Source organism: Nipponia nippon, unplaced genomic scaffold, assembly GCF_047370975.1.
Source record: "Nipponia nippon isolate SJK-2023a ecotype South Korea unplaced genomic scaffold, ASM4737097v1 scaffold_1, whole genome shotgun sequence".
Classification (NCBI taxonomy): domain Eukaryota; kingdom Metazoa; phylum Chordata; class Aves; order Pelecaniformes; family Threskiornithidae; genus Nipponia; species Nipponia nippon.
This window is the reverse complement of record NW_028262290.1, coordinates 147,287,315-147,308,137: the sequence shown is the minus strand read 5'-3', so window position 1 is coordinate 147,308,137 and position 20,823 is coordinate 147,287,315. Positions and strand designations below refer to the sequence as shown.

At 55.8% G+C, this 20,823-nt stretch overlaps 1 protein-coding gene across 1 annotated transcript; it reads right to left on the bottom strand.

Annotated features, from left to right (window-relative positions):
- Positions 1-8,863: 8,863 nt before the first annotated feature.
- Positions 8,864-19,911, bottom strand: BMI1 (BMI1 proto-oncogene, polycomb ring finger). The gene is made up of 10 exons (XM_087776597.1): positions 19,458-19,911; positions 14,190-14,323; positions 13,681-13,777; positions 12,891-12,946; positions 12,726-12,776; positions 12,355-12,463; positions 12,219-12,264; positions 11,554-11,652; positions 11,034-11,114; positions 8,864-10,949 (listed from the first exon to the last, which is right to left on the bottom strand). Exons 2-10 carry the CDS (start codon positions 14,299-14,301, stop codon positions 10,620-10,622), a joined length of 981 nt encoding a protein of 326 aa, XP_087632723.1. The 5' UTR covers positions 14,302-14,323; positions 19,458-19,911; the 3' UTR covers positions 8,864-10,619.
- Between the last annotated feature and the right edge of the window lie 912 nt (positions 19,912-20,823).

Sequence of the window (20,823 nt, the reverse complement as noted above, 5' to 3'; positions counted from 1 at the left end):
GGGTTTTTCGCGCCGCAGGGGAAATAAACTCGCCCCGCGCGGGGCCGCGGAGCCCCCGCCCACCCGCGGCCGCGGAGCCCGGGCGGTGCGGACGCGCAGGGGCCAGCCCGCGGGCCACCGCCTCCGCCGGGAGCCGCGGGGGAAGGAGCGCCGTCCCCGCGGGAGGGGCAGGCTCGGCTCGCCCCCGACACCCGCGCAGAGCTGCAGCTGCGCCCCAGCGCACCCACCCGCGCAGCGCCCGGGGCTGCCGGCACCGCGGCGGGGGCGGCTTCTGCGCCCTCCCTGCCGGCGGAGCAGCGCGGGAGGGGGCCCGGCCCGGCAGCACCTCTCTGACTTTGCCAAGCACAGGTACTACTTACTCCTGTACGCCATAACAGTATTTTTTAATTTTTTTTCCCAACAGCGTATCACTCTGGTAGATAACCTGGTGAGCGCCTTGCGCTTCTCCCGTCTTGCTGCCTCCGGCTGTAAGGACTATTTACGAATAATTCTCTTCATAGCCGGTCGGCCAAGGCATGGTTGCATCTATGAGTAAACACAGCCTTGGAGGTCTTTACAGCAACTAATGCAAACGGTGGGACTGCAAAATGAAATCAGGGTTATCAGGATTTGAATGGAAATAGACCCTATATCTCCTCCAGTAGGTTTTGAGGGCGATTCCCAAGACGCGGGATATTTGTGAACGAAGTTACTAGTTAGCTCTGCTATCGATCAGGCTGCTCCGAGTGGAATTGTGATCCACAGCAGAAAACCAGAGTTACTAGCCCATTAAAAATGCCCCTTTCTGTGGCCACCCTCTAACGCACAGTGACTTCAGGATTTCCGAGGCTGGTATTTTGTTCTGCAAAGCTCTAAATGTACAAAATCAGATGACTGACACTACACAAACCTACTATTTGATAGGTAGCATAAAGTTTTGTCTCATATCTTAAAGTTGAAAGGCTGAAGTTACTTCAGCAGCATTTTAAAACTTTGAAAAAGTGTAAGAAAGAGGTCTAATTTTAATAAGTCATCTCTGGGTTTGCTCAGCTGAAAAGAGGTGGGCTAACGTAAACAATATTCTGGTCTAAAATGAGCCACGTCTTTCCAGGAGTATTTAATGCGAAAAAAAATCTCTCCTTGAGCAAACAAACAAAACAGGCGATGTGCTGTTCTTTACAAATAAATGAGACAAATTAAATCAGGTTGGTGAGAAGGTAGATTGCCACAGAAAATATTTTGGGAAATTATCACCATGTGTACTCGAGAAGGGAACAGATGTTAAACACATTTCTTTATACTTATTTCTGTTCTTAAGTTAAATTAAAAAAATAAACAAACGGTGATGAATGACTTCCAGAGTCTTTTTTTTAAAAAGCAGATGTGTCGATTACAGATAAATTGATTTATCTGTCTAATTAAGTCTAATGTTCGGATAAGTGAAAGAACAAAACGCACCCTGAGTACCTCCAAAACTTGCTGTTACATTTCGTTGCTTGATACTGAGAGTCTGTTCACATGGTTAATAATAATAATGAGGAATAAACACCATGCAAATGCGGTCTACGGAAATGTCACCGGTTCTCGCAAAAGTACTGAAGACGGAAAATCATTTATGGAAATGACGTAGTTGTGAGACTTCATCGCCTGCTGCTGGGGTGCTCATTAGTAGGAAACCTGTATCCTTAGGCGGGTGGTGTTAGTAACGACGGCGCTACTGCACACGTCAGCTTAAAAAATAAACCGGAGACCAGGGGAACAGTCAACAATTATCCAAATTCTTAACGTGCATTCGCTTTCTGGTGGGTGCTCTTTAATCTCAGCCTTTGATTCACTCGGAAATACGCCCGTAACGGGGCGGGGAAGCAGCGTTTTCCCCAAGCCGGTGAAGGGCGAAGTTGCTCCTGGAGGCTTTTTTGGGGGGGTGAGGGGTGCCGGGGGGGCTTCCCACGGGCTTTCCCGTCCCCGCGGGAGGAGGCAACAGGTGCCTCAGCGGCGGCGGGGGAGCAGCCGGCTGCTCCGCGGGTCCCCCCGGCCGGCGGGGCGCTGGGTGGCACGGCCGGCGCCGGGCTCGCCGTCCCCCGACGGCTCATGCCCCGCCGTGCCGCGGCTGGCCAAGCCCGGGCTGCTCCTCTGCGGCTTGAAACTGCGCGACGCTCATGAAAGACGTCTTCCCGCGTCTTGCTGTGGCGGCTTCCCCACCGGCTGCGGGATGCCCCCGGGACGGCCCGGCGGGGCTGCGGGCCAGCCGGACTGGAGCCGGGGCCGCCCCCCGGTCGCCCCCCGGCACCGTCCTCGGTCGCCCGATCTGCCTCTGGAGGGTCTCCTCCGCTTGCCACACGCCTGGCAAATTGTTCAAGGCTTCGAGCAGCTATTTACAGGGTTGCAGAAATTAGTTTTTTAATCCCGTGCTTGGACGTCGGAGCGCGTCCGGGGGGAAGAGCAAGGCGCAAACTCCTCCGCGGGCTCCCGCGGATCGGAGTGGAAAGCGCTGGGCTTCTGAAAGCGGGGCGGTTACGCGGGGAAAGGCTACTGGGAGTGGCTGGGACGTAGGGAGCTGAAGCGCTGTCTTGAAGAGTGTGCTGAGTGAGGGACCTCCAGCTCCATGCATAGCCTCGACCAAAATATAGTATTTGAATCCTTGAATAATTTAATTTTCAAATTTAAGTTGGGCTTTGCCATTACCTGATTTTAGCAAAAACTCTGTCCGAGGGACAGAGAGAGTCCCCTCTCTTTTTCCCTGAGCTTTGGGTCGGGGCTCCAGCGACTCACGCTATTCTGGGGTCCCCTCTCCGGACTTTCGGTGGTGAGTTTAGTTTGTGAGACCTTCCTACAGAATAAATTAGTTCTGTGAGGCGAAGACAGAAACGTCGAGGCACTTCAAAAGCGCTAGAAAGAGGACTTCTCCTTTTTCTTCACCTAAGAGGACGACGCTGGCATTTGAGCAGACATTTGTAACCTTAAACATGTAAACGGTATAGATTTGGCCAGTGGAGATTGGTGCGTCGCCATTGCACCAGGCAAGGGCAGAATAAAAATTAGAAGAGAGAAATAAACTGGGAAAGGGCAAAACATTTCAGGTTGACTTGCAGGATGGGACCAGGAAATATCAGCTGGTGGGGCTGAGCCCTTTTTACCACGTGCATACGGTTACACCTCTGGTTTCCTGCGGAACCGTCCGCGCTTGTGCAGTGCCATTTAAAAAAAAAAAAAAAAAAAAAAAAAAAAAGACAAATATTTTTGGGACGTTCCAAAACTGAAAGCCGGAGCTTAATTTATTCTGGGGACTTGAAAGGAACGAGGTCTTCCTTTGTGTCTGTTGCTCCGGGGGAGGGTGTGTGTCGGCTTGGCGCTGAACGCTGCCCGCATCTGCATATGTAAACCCGGCAGCGCTTCTCCCCCCGCGCCGGTAGGATCGCGGGCGCTGGCAGCTCCCAACAATGCTCCCAGACAATGCCAAATGCGCGGAGCCTGCGCGGCTGCGGCGGGGCTGGCCGGTATTTAGCTCTTCATCTAGAAGGACCAAATTTGCGCGATGCTCGGCGGAGCCCGCCGCTCGCCCCGCGGCCGCCCCGTCCCCTGCCCATCATTGTCCCCGGCTGCTGCGGCTAGAGGGGTGGGGACGGGCAGCAGCCAGACGACGATATCCCGGTCTGCAGAAGAAGGTGTAACGAGAGGCACCAGCAGCAGAAAAGGCAGCAAATCGCTGTCGTGTGGTTGCTATTAGCAACAAATCAGCTGAACAGCCTGCAAACCCCGAGCACCTAGGGCGGAGGTGGCAAGGAAAACGCCAGGGCTGGGGAGGCTGGGGCTGGTGGGCGCTTTCCCGAGGGGACCTCCCGTGCAGCCCGGGGCTGCCTCCCGGGAGGGGCAGGGCAAGGGGAGCCGCCGCCGCCACCGCCGCGCACTGCGCTGCGGGCGAGGGGAAAGGCAACCCACTTAAAAGAGACAAAATGGCAGCTCGTTGCTTGTAGGCATCCCTCTCGGCGCTGAGCGCCTGCCTCGCCTCCGCCGGTCCCCCCTGCTGCCAGCTCCTCGGTGCCCGGGGGCTGCCCCTGCGCGCCCGCCTGCCCGGGGGCAGCGCCCCGGCCCGGGGAGCGGCAGCGCGGGGTCCCCCGGGGCTCCCGCCGCAGCCCTTCGCCCTCCGCAACCAGCCCACCCAGCCTGGAAACCAAGGTCCCGGCCCTGCGGATGGGACACGTCCCGACCGGCTGCAGCCGGTGGCCGGGCGGAGCCGCGGCTCCGCGCCCCGCGCAGCCCAGCTCTGCTGCGCGGGCTGCCGGCGCCGGGAACCCGCGGAGGGTTTGCGCAGGCTCCGCGCCCCGCGCAGCGACTGCTGCCTGGCAGGGGCATCACTCGCACAGCACCCCTGCGCCTTGGCCGTGCCAACACCTTCCCTTGCAGCCCTGTCTTCGGGTTGCTTTTTGGGTTTTTTAAATTTTTTTGTCGCATTTCCCATTTAAAGTTTTTGGGGTTGTGTATGCGGGGCTGTTTTGGGGTGGGTTTGGTTTTCTTTATGTTTTTTTTCCCTTTTTTTTTAGCATCAGCCCATTTCGGAGGGTTCCACCAGCCGCAGGCTCTTTGGCACGATGTCGTCTCCCATTTCAGAGAGCGCCTCGTTGCAGAGGCACCTCTCGAGCATCCCAAGCACATGCGGAGGGAGGAGTGAGCAATGCCAGTGCCGGCAGAGGTGCCCGGGATCTCCGGGCTCAGCGGAGGCCCCGGGATGCGGGGCGGCGCCTCCCGGCCTCGGCCTCCTCCACCGGGGATGCCGCACGCCAGGGACAGCGGCGGCGGGGAGCCCGGCGGCGGGCGCGGAGGGGGAAGGGCTGCTGGCGTTGGAAAGGTGCCTCCCGGCCACCGGGGAGATCTCACCCCGCCGCTCCCCGGGGAATATCCCCCGCCGCACCGTTGAGAGCGTCTTTCCCTGCCTTTCCCTGGCGATGGGGAACATGCAGCCCTTTGTTTCTCTAGACGAGGTGCGATATTCAGCTGCGTGCCAAGAAAATACAGGCGCCAAATGGCTACCGGGGCCCCCTCCCCTCTCTGGGGGAGGTCGGGGCGCCCCGGGGCCCCGCCGTGCCCGGGGCAGGGCCGGGGCCGGCCGGCCTCGGAGGGAGGCCGGGTCCCTGCGGCAGGGCGGACGGGAACACGGGACGGCGGCGCCCCGCAGCCGGCCGGGGGATGCCGGAAAGCCACGTCCCGGTGCCCCCTTCCCGGCACGCACATCCCCGAATACCCGGGCTCGCTGGAGCACCCTAAAGGCGGGACGGGGCGGGGGGGTGGAGGGCAGGCGGGGGCGCAGGGCGGTGCAGGGGCTGCGGCTGCACGGCTGCGCCTCGGCGGAGGGCGGCTGTGCTGCCCGCCAGGCCTGCCCGCCTCCCCCCGGCCCGGCCCGCCCCGGCGGCGAAGCCGTGCCCCGCATCCCGCCGCGGCCGCCCGCGCCGGCGGAGGCCGAGGGAGCAGCGCTCCGCGGGGGGCGCCGGGCGGCGCGGCGCTGCGCGGTGCAGCGCGGTGCAGCGCGGAGCGCCCGGGGGGTCCCCGCGCGCCGCCCCCCGCGCGCCCCGTTCGAATCTGGCGGCGCGCGGGGGAAGTTCCGCGGGCGCGAGGCGGGAGAGCTGCGCAGGCGCAAGATGGCCTCTGCCCGGGCGGCGCGGGGGGCGCGGAGCCGGCCCGGCCCGGGCGGGGGCGGCGGGGGCGGCCGGCGGGGGCCAGGCCTCCTCCGCGGCGGCGGTGGGGCCGGGCGCCACGGTTCCGCGCCATCCCGGGGAGCCTCGTCCCCGGCGGCGGAGGGGCGCGGAGCGAAGCGCGGTCGGAGCGCGGCTCCCCGCCGGCCTTCCGCGGCCCGGGGGAAGGCGGCGGCCGCACGCCCCGGCGGCCGGGAGGCCCGCGGGCTCCTCGCCCCCCCCGGGGCGCTGCCCGCCTCCGGCACCGCCGCCCGCGGCCCCGCCGCCGCCGTCCTGCCCGGCGCGCCCGCGGCTCGGCGGCAGCGGCCGGGGACGGCGGCCCCGCTCCCTGCCCGCCCCCGGCAGCGAGAGCCTCCGTCTGCCGCGGGAATGAGGCGTCCTTCGCGCTCTGCCCGTTACCGAGGTGGTTTGTTGTTTTTTTTTGTTTTTTTTTTAGCCCACATCATCCCTGTTAAATAAATACAAATATCCCATCCCCAAAGACGGGGAGACCGAAAGTTGCCCCGGTACCCGGCGGGCAGCAGCCGCCTTTCTGTTGTCCTGGTGGGACTCCGCCGTTAGTCGAGGGGAAAGGGAGCGAAGGAGCCGGAGCCGGAAAAAAAATCCTTTCTGCCAGAATCCTCTTGCAATTCTTGAATTAATAAAGCACGAAGCAGCTGTGGCTTGGAGCTCCCGGAGCGGGGCAACGACTTTGAACTGAGGAAAGCGGAGATCCGCAGCCCTTCGGACGGGAGAGCAGGTTCTTCTCAAGGCGTCCTCTTGGTGGGAGACAGGCAGAAAACATGAAAAAGAAACTGTTCATAGTAAAATAAAGGAAATCCGTTTCAAGTACCCAGAGTAGAAGCAAGAACGTTAAAAATTAACAGCGGAAACAGGAAACACTTAGCTGGGTAAACACTGTCTCAGAATTTCACCGTATTAAAATCGGGAGGGCGCAAGGTGCTCGCCGGGGTCGCAGCCTCCCGCCTCCCGCCGCGGTACCTGCGGCGGGGGCCGCCGCCGCCGCCGCCCGCCCCGCGCCGGGGCTGGCGACCGGAGCCAGGCGCGGCGAGACAACCCCATCCTTCTGCACCGGTTTGGTGGCAAAGATCGGAACTGCAGGAGTTCCTGCGTGGTGAGAGACGAACAGTCCAGAAGTGATGTTTGGAAGGCAGGAGCGCGGCTCCCGGCCACCGGGGCGAAGGGACGGGCGGTCCGCGGCCGCGGCGGCGAGGAAAAGAGGCGCAGGGGAAGGGAGGAGGCTTCGGCCCCGTACCGGCCCCGGGAGGACTTGCTTTGGCCGCGCTTTGAAAATCCCCAGCGAAAGGCGGGAGCCCCTGGCAGCCGTGCGGCGGCGGAGGTGACAGCGGGACGTCCTCGGCGGCCGCGGGGGGACGAGGAGCAGGAGCATCGCTTGGGCTGGAAGGACGCCTGCCGCTCGCTTTGCCTCCGCCTTCGGGTTTCGGTGCCCCCCTCCATTCCCAGAAAATCGGGCAACGCCGCCTCCGAGCGGAGCTGCCCGCGGCTGCCTCCGGTCCTCCCGGGCCCCGCCGCCGCGGCGGGAGCCGCCCCGCGCCCTCCCCTCCCGCCCTCGGGGCGATGCCGCTTTTCGGGAGCTTCCCGGCGCTGCCCGCCCGCCGGCATCGGCCTGCTGAAAGGCGGCGGCGCAGGTTGTTTTGAGCAACGCTGGGTGCTGGGGGACAAGCAGCTGGGCTTCGCAAGCTCGTCGTGCTCCTTCTCTTTCTCTTTCTGCATATTTCTGCATTCCTTCTCCCTCTTTCTGCCCGCCTTCTCCGGGAGCCCCTGGAGCCCTTCATGCTCCCGCTCCCCGGCTCTCCCCGGGGCTGGATCCTTACCGCCTATCCCCCATTCCGGCCGGGCACAAAAGCGCTGCTGGGAGCTGCCGGCGGCTGAACCAGGGCGGAAAATTCGGTCGGACGAAGACAGAAAAACATCATTTTCCAGCGGGCACACACCGCCCCTGCTTCTACCTTTGATCAGATTGCTTGTTGAACAAGCTCAGAAAAACGCAGCAGACTTCGGCTTTATCCCCCGATCTATACCAACGCAACGTCGGACGGTGAAAAGATTCTCCTTACATATACACCGAGCTGAGATTTCTTTCCAAATAGGGAAGGTTTACGTACTTTTGCAAGGAAACCCGTTCCCTATGCAGCTGCAGAGAACCATACTGTGAAACCGGGGAGGTTGACACAGCAGCTTCGCCAGGCGAACACCCAGCTGCTGGCTGTGATCGTCCTCCCGACGGTGCTCAGCGACGCACACGCGTGGCGGTGCCACCTGCCCGGGGCCGGCGGCGGCACCCAAGTTTGGCACGGCAGCACCAGCACCCTCGGCGGTTTCTGCAGCTCGGCGAGGGGGGCACTGGAAACGCTTGTTCTTTTTCGGACGGGAGACGTCGAACTGGGAGATGTCGAAAGTGCTGTAAGAGCTTAATAAACCTCGAAGGGATTTCTCCAGCTCCTGTTTCATTGCCTTATGCTTCACGGACACTTTACAAAGACGGAGAATAGCTCCGTTTTGATGCTAAAAGTTGTCACTATCAGCTTAAATAAGCGCAATTTGATCATCGTGCTAACGTACAACCCTCTGCTGCAGGTTCAGGGCTGGTCTTCGGGTGAATTAATTCGACCAGTACAGTGTGATTAACTCATGTAGTTGAGGGAATCGTGCCAAGACAGACACTCGGCCGCATGGAGAGATATCTTTACATTAAAACGTATTTAGTTCCACCGAGGCTTTAAAAAGCAAGCCGGGGCAGCAGAGGCAGAACCTGGCACTCGTCATCACAAAAATCCCGTCCTTCCCTTCCCAGCCAGGGCGGTTTAGCAGGGGCTAAGCCTGAACAGATAGGAGGTGAAAGCTGTGCCTGGCTGGGAGGTGAGGATACGCCGTGTGCTTATGTTCAAGAATAATTCGGGGTCAAATAAAGAACAGCAAATGTTTTCGAGGCAGGCAACCAAAACAAATCATGGCGATTTCTAGACTTTTTCTTGTTGTTGTTATTTTAGTGCTATACCGTTCACTAAAATCTTTTGTACACCCAGAAAGACTTCCAATGAGAAGATGTTTGTCCTTTAACACCACATTATCAACAGAGGTCATTTGCTATTTTTCAATGAATTATCCCTTTTATTTGTTTATTTCTTTGATCAGCTATAAATGAAAGTTATTCGTGTATATAAAACTGAAGTTTTTACTGTTGAAATTGAACTGTACATGTTTACTACAGGAAAAAATATCAACTCTTGTTTAACAAGACATTATACATCAATAAGCAATAACCTTGTGGAGGATTTGCAATCACCTGGTCTATAAAAACAAGCAGGACAAATAACAGCAATTTATATGCAAAAGTAATGATTTAATGACTATAAGCGAGACAAAGCAATAGAATTGTGCTTCTTTTGCAGACTGGAGACAATGAAATGTTTAACTACAATTTTCCCGTACAAACATGAAACAATATCCATATAGAATAAACACCCTCACAAATGTATAACTGATGGGTGATGAACACACACGAAGTTCGACCAAAGCAAAGCACAAACTGAAAAGTGTTCCGGGCTGTTCATATTTTATGGTGGAAAAGTTCCTTCTACTGAAAAAATAATACCCTTAGAAGCCTCTAATAAAATGCACCTATTTGCAGGCCATTAAAGAGGAGGCATTCTCCACAATTTATTGGAAATATTAAAGTACCTGTTAAATTTTAATGAAGTTAGTACTGTACCATATACATATATATTAAAACAAATTTAGATAAAATGCCTTCATCCAGCGACTTGCTGGTTCCTTAAAATTTATACCAAATAGTTTATGGCTTCTATAATGATTCCGTGTGCTTTTAAAAACACAAACCCACCACACCAAATAATAAAAAGGTAATCAAACAGGTCAAAGATTTCCATCTCCCTTAACTTTTTCCCCCTCCCCCCTCTTCACTGCATCACTTCAACATTTGGTAAAGTAAAAATATATCACTTGGAAAAAAAAAGACAAAGCCAGTAAAATCCTTTTAAGATTGCCAATTGCCTCCAGGTTATCAGAGACTTGAATGTGCTTTCCCAATACTGTAGCTCTCACACACAAAGTGTTTCTTGCAGTATGAGCAAAGCTCAAACAGGCGGCATCTGCAAGGGTCGAACCGGTTTAGAAATTTAACAACCATATCATGAGTGCATGAAACACAATATTTTCTTTATAGTATTTATAAATATATCATACAATACTGTTTCCTGTTATGTCATATACCAATATGGCATTGTACAATAAGCATAATGCCATCTGATTCTTACAAAAGCGAATCATTTAAACAAGTCAGTAAATAAAACGGTAATACCCGCTTTTAGGCATACAGATTGTAAAACTGAAGTTTACTTTTCTTTTGATCGGTTCTGCGCAGCAACAGAGAAGTAAAAGATGCAACATAAGAATCAAAATGGCTAATACGCAAAAATTGTTATTCACAGTGACATGGCTACATATATGCATTATTCTATGCATATTCTTTTCGTTTTGTTGGATTTCAAGATGAAAAAGCACTTGCTTTCTACAGGTTCACAAAACAGCATAAGAACAATAACAATCGAAGAGAACGCAATGGAGGAGTTAGTCTGGATTAACGAACTACTTCCCGGGATTTGTATCGACTTCTGGAGACTCCCGAGTCCAGATGATGGGGACGGAAACAACTCCGCATCACTCAGAACAGGTGAAGGTGTAACTTTTGTTTGCTTCCCAGTCCTCTGAAAACAATTTACATTTCAATCTTGCGTTTCCATTAACGTCCATCCTGAATGTCACCTAGTCCGCCTTTTATAGCCAAGTTCAGTGTCACTACAAAAGAAAGCAATTTGGACGATAGTCACATGGATTAGCATCTATAAAGCTGTAATGGCATGGAGAGATCTATATAAAGGAGGGGCGGGGGCGGTAGCCTGGTTGGCGCAGTCAACCAGATGAAGTGGCCGAGGAGCCATTTATCGAAGTTTTCCGCGCTCTGTTGGTAAAGGAGGACTGGTGGTTACTGCTGGGGCTGCTGCTGGTGCCATTCATGGTGCTGGAGATGTGGGGGAACTGGGGGTGAGGAGACTGGACCGGCGTGCTGGGGCTGGGCAAACAAGAGGAGGTGGAGGGGATGCCTCCCGCCGGGCTGCTTGCCTTGTCGCTCCCAGAGTCACTTTCCAGCTCCCCGCTATTATTCAAGCCTTCCCTCTGGTGACTGATCTTCATCCTCTTGCAAGTAGGTCGGACCCGGTATTTCAGGGGGAGAGGCCCGTTCTGCAAGGCAAAGGGGAGACCCTGGTGAGCGCCCTCCGGGCCACGACCCGCACCCCCGGGAGGAGGCACACTGGAGACACTCACCCGCCTCCAGGTATAGATGTAGGCAATATCCATTAGGGTGTAGTAGTCCTTCAGAGGCTCCTCTTCGTACATCACATCGATCTGTTCAAGAGACGAATCCTTGCATTAAGGAGCATCCAGGCATTTACCCCTAGCGTACGATTGCTCTGAGGTGAAAGCAGCCCCGCTGCCACGTATCTCAGAAAACTGAAAAAAATGCTATACCAAAACCAGCAGGGAGTAGGGAATTTTCGTATCTATTAGATATGTTTTAAATACGTTAAGGAGCAACTTCTTGATACCTCGATATTTACAGCATTGAAAAGTTACAGAGCGTCACCAAACTCTCCGGATAGATATTTTAAAAAGAACGCTCATAATCCCACCAACATGTTGCACACACCAGAAATACCTGGTGGTTAGCACTTGCTGGAACCGGCTGTAATGAGAAAATGAGTGCTAACCAGCATTAGCAGGCTTAGAACAGCAAGACTGATTTAAAAAAAATAATTAAAAAAAATCACTCTTTCCCCATAGGTACCTGGAAAGTGTTAGGTATATCCATTTTACTCCGCAGGAACTTTCTTAGATGCATCACTGTCATTGCTGCTGGGCAGCGTAAGTATCTTTTGTCATTCACCTGATGGCACAGTAAAGAAAATCAGTCTACTGAGAAAAAAGCAGTTACTCCCACCAAAGTTGTACTCTAACATTTTATGTAATTTTTAAAAAAAATGCACTTTATTAAATTATGAACGATAATATAACAATTTCTGCTGCCTTAGAAGGAACAACAGAAATAAGTGATAAATTACAGTTCCGGAGAAAGTAATAAAAAAATCCAACTAATTTTATACATAAAGATTTGTATCTCGTACTAAATCCCTTTTTAGCATATACATGCATTACATATTAATTTTGTTCAATTAATTAATTATTTATTAAAATATAAATTTATTGCAGAATTTGACCAAAAAATCAGATTCTGCGGTAAGAGTAATACCACAGGTATTTTTTAGTTTAAAAAGTTGCTTACATATACAGCTGTAAGAAGATGTTTTACCTCTTCTGTACCTAGCGCCATACCAGGAGGTGCACTGCTTTTGTTCTAGGGATACGTGCCTATGTATTTTTCTCAGCTACAAACCTGCCCCAAAGATGTTTGTGTGTGTTATGTTTCCTCTGGAGTAAAGGAAAGTTGTTTACCTCTTCCTTTGATTTTTCTTTCTCCTTACTTCCTTTTCGTTCCAGTCTGTGAGAAGAAATGAAACAATTACAACAAATAATAAATATAGCTGCTATCAGTCAGGTAAACATAAAATATTGCCATTCTGGAACTTGCCTATTCTGGTCAAAGAATTCAATGGATAAGCTTATTATCTCGTCGTCTGTTATAATTCTTTTGTCTTCGTCAGCCACTTCTCCCCTGTCTTCATTAGAGCCATTGGCAGCTGCGCAGAAATTTCCACAATAATTTACATTTTGAAATTCAAATCAGGAAGAATGGCAATTCTCAGTAACAAGAAAAAAAAATCTCCATAGTAAGATTATGAATTAAAGCTACCTAACTGTTAAAACACTAAACTTTTATTATTCTTAATTTACTTCTTAAAATTCTGTCACGGTAATACGTAATTTGTAAGTTAAAAAGGAAACAGCAAAGCATCTAGGTCAATGCTACATTTATTAAAGTTGCGAACGAGAAGCTTTTACCATCAGCCGACGGATGAGCAGCGTAAAAATCCCTTCTTCTTTTCATTTCATCTAGATGGAAAAGCATATATTTTTCTTTTAGTATTTACTGTCTAACTCCTGGTGTTGATACAGGATAGCAGCTCTGGGTTTGGCTTTCTGCTCTTAAGAAAAAAAACTACTTACTTTTGAAAAGGCCTGGTACTAGCTTGTATACAATATCTTGGAGAGTTTTATCTGACCTGAAAGAAGAACAACCCCAAAACATCAAATTAAGCAGATGAAGCGATATTTTAATCCAAGCAGCAGCTCCTCATTTATAATCTTTCACAACAATGAGGCATCTTCTACAAAGCGGGAGGCTGGTCATAAAAAGTTAACTTACAAGACCTTGTAATCAAACTAACACTGCTCTCAATACCGCTATAAACCAAAACTCATCTGTGCTACCGCCACTGAAAAATAATTCTCTCGGACTGAAGGAAGGCCTTAAAAACTACATGCCCTCCCCAGAAATAAAGCGAGCAAAAAGGAACACTGATGAGAAAAACGTTTCTGGAAGGAGAAGTGTGCTTTAAAGGCTTTTGCCTCTCAGCTTGGGAAGTTTCAGCAAGAGTTTTTCTGACTAGGAGCGATGGCTGGAGTGAAGCGTGTCTGGAAGAAACCGAAAGCGGAGGCAGAAACTGTGGAGAAGGTACGGGTGGGAATGGGAGAGAGGGAAGAGGCATTGCATCAGTGCTTGGCGCGTGCAAAGAAAGCCCAACAAAAACTTTCTGTCTCGCATCCAGAGAAATCTTCAATTTCAATCAATGACAAAACTCCAAAGAGAGAGCATACACAGGAGTCAGCTTGTAAATTGACAAGTCCTTTCAGATTTAAATCGCAGGCGAAGAGATAACATCACACGACTGCTGCTGGTCTCCCCATATAAAGTAAAATAGGAGGTGGCAGGGCGCACATTGCATCTTTCTCCTACCTTATATTCAAAAGCGGTCGAGTTTTGTGAACTTGGACATCACAGATAGGACAATACTTGCTGGTCTCCAAGTAACGCACGATACAGGTCTTACAGACTGGAAGTCAAACACGAAAGGCTTTTAGTGATGGCGGTAGGTGAGGCGCAGATATGCATAGATAGAGGTGCGATTTTCTAAACTATGCAAGCTAGAGCAAATCGTCCATTGTCAGCAGCGCGCTGCTTAAGCTAAACAAATACCCAAATAAGCTGCAATTACCATGAAAAGGAGACGCTTAGAGTACATATATTATTACTTTAACAAAGACCGTAGGGCCGTCATCAGAAAAACTGCACGGCGGCCGGGCCACCTATTTCCCAGCCCGTCGGGGAGGCGGAGGGGCGGCGGTCCCGAGCACCTCGGGGGGTTTGGGCGGGTTGGTTTGGTTTTTTTTTCTGGTGTTCCCGGGATGCCGGGAAAGGTGGAAAAGCGGCGGGGGGAACAACGCGGAGCGCCCGGTCGTACTTACAGGAGTGGAGGCACTCTATGATGGTTGTTGCATCAATGAAGTACCCGCCGCAGAGCACGCACATGAGATGGGGGTTTAGCTCGGTTATTTTGATTCTGGTTGTTCGGTGCATTTTGGCGTGGCGAGGGGCGGCTCTGAAAGACACACGCACACACGGACACACAGACAGACAGACAGAGGACCGATCAGCGGGGACGAGCGCGACGGCGTCCCAGGTGCCGAGCTCCGGCGCGTCCCCTTCCCCCGTGCGGTCGCATCCCCCGGCGCAGCGGAGGATAAAGCGCGGAAGGCGGCGGCGGCGCGGGGCCGGGCGGCGGCCGGTCCCGGGGCCGGCGGGGCGTCGCCGCACCGCCCGGCACCGCACCGGGCCGGCCTGGGCGCAGCCCCGCGGAGGCGCGGTCGCGTCGCGGCACCCACCGCCCCGCTTCCCCGGCGGGCACCGGCTCCTTCCCCGCGGCGCGGCGCGGCGGGGCAGCGGGCCGGCTCGGGCTCGCCGGGCGGCTCGGCGGCGGGGGGCGGCGGGGAGCTCCGGAGCGGGGGACGGCCGGGCACCGGGCTGCCGGCGAGCAGCACAAAGGGGAACCAGCGCCTCCCGGTGCGGCTGCCCTGGCATTTCCGGAGAGCGGGGAGGGGCGGCGGGGGGAGGGCCGGGGGGGACACGCACCTCGGAGCGGGGCCGGGCACCGGGGCGGCGGGGCCGGCCCGCCAGGGGGGTCCGGGCGGCTGCCGCGGCGGCTCGGTGCCGATCCGGATCTGCTCCGCTCTCCGGGGGGGGTGCGAGAGCAACTTACACTTACACTTGGCATCCTGCCACCGCTGGGAACACACGAGAGCCGGGCGGGGGGGCGGCCGGGGGGGGGGGCGGGCCGGGCCGAGCCGAGCCGGGCCAGGGGGTGGGACGCGGGGCCCGGGGGCTGGCGGAGGGGGTGGAGGAGCCGAGGAGCCCGCGGGGGTCTGGGAGCCCGGTGGCGAGGGGAGGGGAGGGGGAGGGCGGGGAGAGGGAGGGCGGGAGGACGGGGCGGGGGGGGGGGGGGGCGGCCCGGGCGGGGTCGGGGTGCCGCAGCCCGGAGGGTGGCGGGGCGCGGTGCGGGGCAGCCCGGGCGGCGGGAGCTGCTGCCCCGGGAGCGGGGCTGAGCCGGGCTTTGGGGTCTCAGCCCGGCGGAGGCGAGCGCCAGAGGCTCCTCCCGAGCCTCGGCCATTTCGGATCCTCTCAGGGGCCTCTCTCCACGTCGACTCGGTGCGAGGAGCTGGTCTGAGATCGCTCCTCTCCCCCTGCGCTCCCTCCCTCCCTCCGCCGAGCCGAGCCGAGCCACGCCGCGCTCCCGGGGACCGAGCCCCCCGCACCGCCGGCGGGGTGCCCAGCCCCGGCTCCCGCTCCGCGCCGCCGGCATCCTCTCTCCCCCCTTCTCCCCTCGCCTCCTTTCTCTCCTTCCTTCCTCCCCCCCCCCCCCAACTTTCTCTCTCTCTTTCTTTCCTTCCCCCCCCTCTCTTGACTCTCGTTTGAAAAGCCTCCCGCGGACGAAGCGAGCGCGGTGCAAAGTTTTGTAAGAGGTGGAAAGAGATTTGCAGCACCAGGGTAAGGTGTTTGGACGGGAGAAAACAAGTCTCCGGCTCCTTCAACAAACTCCCTTTTCAGCAATAAAGCACACCGGGGGGGGGGGGGGGGGCCCAAACCGACTTTAAACGGTACATTAGTGACAACATGCGAAGGACCATGTGACCAGATCATTCCTAAAGCTAAATCAACACCTTGTCAACACAATGCAGCGACAAAAGTGAAAAACAAATGTCATTTTCACAGTCTGAAACCCATAAACCCCCATCGGATGCACTGGCACCAACATTAGATGCACACATACTATTTAAAATGAGAGGGAATAAGAGGTAAAGGGGAAAGTACACCGGGGGAAAAAACCCTGTCAGCCACGTCAATTGCAGAGTAAATTATTTTCTGTCAACCAGATCCTGAAAAATGCAACGTGACAGCGTTGCTCCAGCGCAAGCTCTTCGTTTCCCCGTGTCAGGGCTCCCAGCACACCAGCTCCCGTCCTCGGTCCCCCCTCTCCCCGGGCAGAGCCTGCGAGCCGCCTCTCCCCGCAGCACCGGGCGAGCTGGGGAAGTCTCAAGATGCGAGGTTCTCCCCAGCCACTCGCAAACTTCGATGTTATGCAGCGGGAAAAAAAAGAAAAAAAAGAAAAAAAAAAAAACAAAACCACCAACCCACCAAGCTTTCTAAAAGCTTTGAATTTCGGCCAAACTGCCCAGGACAGGGGTACAATATTCCTCAAGAAGTGTGCACAGCGCCAACGAGCGACCCCAGCCAGGAAACTTCTCTCGCTGCTGCAGGAGAACCCTCGAGTGAGCAGCAGATAAAACTCCCCAGCATCAAACCGCAGCCGGCCAGCACACAGAAAAGCAAAGTGCAAGAAGCACCAAGCCAGACCAGGTCCCCAGAGCTGTTCCTAGCCCCGTGCGGGAAAGCAAGCCCCCCGCTGCCTTGCACTGCGGTTTAAATGTCGCTTCCAGGGTCCCTGACCCTCCGCTTCTCACTTTTAAACCGATACCGAGGGTTTGCTCTTCCCAGCGAAGGCAGAGCCCGGGCTCCTGCGCTCCTCCCTGAAGAGCCCAGCGCCCTGAAGCCGGCGCCTCTCGGGTCCCTTGAGGGACTCAGACAGGGACAGGCTGCCTCCACGGCTCTGCCTTTTATTTGGTCAAGCCACTACCTTATAATTCGTAAATATCTGAACCAAAAAACCCAGCGGTGACCGAGGTCACGCAAGTCGGCGGACCGAGAATTCCTTCCCAGCCCTGACGGGCTGGGACAAACCCTTCAGGACAGCAACGCGCTTATTTCACGCAGGCGTAGCCCCTTCCTAAATGGAGGGGGGGTTTAAATTCAACCGTGAAACCTGTTTTGTCGAAGCAACCCCTAAACGCGGATTATTTATTGCCCAAAGTTAGCACATTTTCAACGTGCTGTCAGCTATCTTCGAAACCAGGGATTTTCTCCAGCGAGCTGAACCAGGCGCCCAACTTCTCCCCCAAAGCCACCCGCACAGGCACAGGCACACGCGTGTCCGTGCCTGCGGGCATGCAACACGAACGCAGCGCATCTCACCACAGCAGCCTGAGCTCGATATTTTGGTACGAGGGAAACCCTTTCAGATTTTTTTTTTTTTTTATGCCCGGGCTGATAGCACGGCGAATGCCAACGCTTCACACAGTCAATACACACAGCCTCTTAAGCAGGACAATATATATTTACACATGGACACACGGAACAACTAAACGTAAAATATACGGAGATAATACTCGCTAGAAGTAAACACCGCCAGCCGACTGATTATTTAGAGGCCTTGAACGGGTTATGTCAAAATGAAGAAAAACAGAAGTGCATTCCCCTGCTAAGAATCAGCTACATTATTAAAAATCTATAAGGGCAATAAGCTATCAAACCTTGCTCGACAGGTCTCTACCAGAAAAGACATACACAAAAACCAGAAGCATCGCTCGGGTAGGTTTGTGTACTTTGCACCCATCTCCTCTCGGAAAACTCTCTCATCAGGAATAAAGCAGCCGTCATTCTACATCTTCACCTATTATCAGCCAGAGCCACTTTTACTATCGAGCCTGGTATTGCTCCTTCGCTTAAGAATGGCCACAGATGCTGGAAAGGAGGGACGGTGCCTTTTCCCGAGGAGGCACACGGGGCTCAAATATCCCTGCCCAGCTCGCTGCAGCGAGGAGAGTCCTGAATATTGGCAACACACTGCAAAGGGACCCCAATCCCTCAAATCGCCCCCCCCCCCCCCGACTAGGTGAAGGACACTATCCGTCTACTTAAAAAAATAGACTAAAATGTTAGTTTTGTACTAGCTAAGCGATCAGGTAGGTCAGCCCTCCGTGTCTCTGGCAAACTGCAGCACAAGCCTGTCTCACTCTCCAGGACGCACTGCGCAGAGTCACTCAAAGTAGTTTTGTTGGACTGTAGCTCCAGAATCTCCCCGGTCTTTGGGACAGCCCCATCAAATCAGTGGCTCTGACCACTACGGACCACGCAAAAAAATCCTTTTAGTGCCAAGCTCGCAAATGGGCACGCACGCCCAGGTTTTCCTCAACTTTTCTGGAGAGTGGAGGAGGGAATCAAAGTTTCTCGAGGCTGGAAAGTGACTATCTGACTTTTACAGAAATGCGACTTTTCTGCTTATTTTTACCTGCTTACTTGCAAATATTTACAGCAAACCCAGAGAAACATCCCGCGCTATATATTGCCAAGGCCACACAATTACAAAAACACACACCAGCAACTTTCCAGTGCTGCCCATCAGCAGCACGAGGAGCCCACTCGTGACATCTTTCAGATCTGACAAAGGATTTCACGTAAATTTACCCTTCCCGGGCTCAGGAGGAGAAAAAAAAATACCAACCGGAGAAAAGAAATTCAAAGAACCCCCCCGCGTCCCACAGACACATCACCCCTGCTCCACAGGCTCCAGCAACCCGCACGCCCCAGCTCCCCAAGACCGCAGCCCAGCTGCCACCCTGACCCCCCCAAAAAGTTGTTTCTCGGTCTTGGCCGCCCCTTTCCTCTGCCAGCAGGCACAAACCGCCCAACTTGAGCATTTAGAGCAGAAATGTAAGAGGAGGCATTGGAAACAACTGGGAACCGCCATCTTACAACCCATCCAATTTCACACAAGTACTTGTCCAACTTAAGTTAATAACATTTTCTGCTGGGCGCCCCGACGCCTAACAACCCCTCCAGGAGGATCGCTACCCCCCGCTGGCTCTATCTCTATAAAATGGGTGCGTTATCTGACATTTTAACCTCCCCCAGACACATTTCTTTCGGGGAGGACTGAAATCACTTGACCCAGGCAGCTCCAGATTTCACGAACGTCCCTGTTTAATCAAAATCTGCCTTTAAACAAAGGGCGCTCAGGCCGGGCTGGCAGCAGGGTCTGGAAATATAAATATTCTCCTCGGGGGCCATGTGCACAGAAAGGTTTTAGGGGGCGTCTGGAGAAAGAAAGGAACTAAAATTTGCAAATGTGGGTGCGTAACGCGAGCGAGTGCACAGGCTGCTGCTGCTGCTGCGTGTCTATATGTGTGTGTGTGTGGCTGGAGCAGCCTGTCAGCGCTTTTCCCATACGGAGAGCTCGGGGGACACCTAGGCTCCCCTTTGCAGCCCCCAAACCGGCCGAAAACCGCCGCCGAGCCCCCTTCGCCCCCCGCCCTTGGTAAGGCGACACCTCGCTTCATACGTACCCGGAAAACGGAGCCGGTGGGTGACGATCGGAGCGGCCAAAAAAGACAATGAAAGTTAAAAGTCGTTCAGCAGAAAATGAATGTGAGCCAAGCGGCCATCTTGAAATGAACTGCAGACGCTGTCAATTGCAATAAGCTTATTGCCGCCGCCGCCGCTGCGCTCCGCTCATTTTAGTTACAAAACACCCGGGTCTCCTCCGCTCGTCCACCGGCCCTTCTCGCTCCCTCGCTCTCCCTCCGAGTTCGCCGCCCCGGCGGCTCAGGCGCTGGGAGCGCAAAGTCTCCCCGGTCCGGATGGGTCCTCTCTCCACCAGCCCATTGTCTCTCCCTCTGCCCCCCGCTCCGCCTCGCGGCCTCGCTCGCGTTCCTCTTTTTATTATTATTGTTGTTATTACGAGTATTATTGTTGTTGTTATTTCATAGTTGGTGGCGGGGACCCGGGGAGGGAAGGAGGGCGGGCGGGCGGGCGGGCGGGAGGAGGGCGGAGGAGGGAAGAATGCAACGCTGAAGGCACACAGTGGAAACTGACACCGTCCCCAAAATGGCTCGGAGTTCGCCCGCCCCGCCAGCGTCACGTGGGGCGCCTCATTCCTTAAGGGCGGCCTGGGAATTAGCGGCGCTGCCGCCGGGGCCCGGCAGCCTCCCCGTGACCCAATCCCGCAACCCGGCCGCCTCCTCCCCCTCCGCCCCCGCCTCCGCCCGCCCTCCCCTCCCCCGCCCGCCGCCCCCTCCCCTCCCCTCCCTCCCTCCCTCCTCCCTCCCCTCCCCCCGGCCCTGCACGCGCTCGCCCGCGCGCCGCCGATGCCTCCTTTTCCCCGCCGCGCCGCCCGCCCGCCCCGACCCCCGGCCCCGCTCCCGCTCCGCGGCCCCCGCCCGCTCCCCCCGACGCCTCCCTCCCCGCGCTTCCCCCGCCCGCGCCGCCGAGCCCCTCCGGCCCCTCCGCTGCCCTCCCCGCCGCCGCCCGGGCTCCGCGCCCCCCGCCCGACCCCCCGCCGCCCCCCGTCCCAAGCACCGGCTCCCCCCCCCCCCGTCCCCCCCGCCCCGCGAGGTGCGTACCCCGCCCCGCCCCGCCCCGCCGGGCGCTGCCCGCTCCATCTCCGCCGCGCCGGTCCCGCGCACCGCCCGTCCCCCTCCGCGCACTTGTTGCGCGCTCCCACCCGCGGCCCCCGCCGCCCGCGGCCGCCCCGTCCCGTCCCGCCCCGCCGCGGAGCGACTCCCCCGCGGGGCGACCGCGCCGCGGCCTCGCGCCCCCGCCGCCTCGTGCCCGCTGCCCTCCGCCCGCACGCGGCCGCGGGACGCGCCCCTCGCCCCGCCGAGGCCGCCGGCGTCGGGGCCGCCCGTCCCCTCAGGGGCCGCCGCGGCGCTG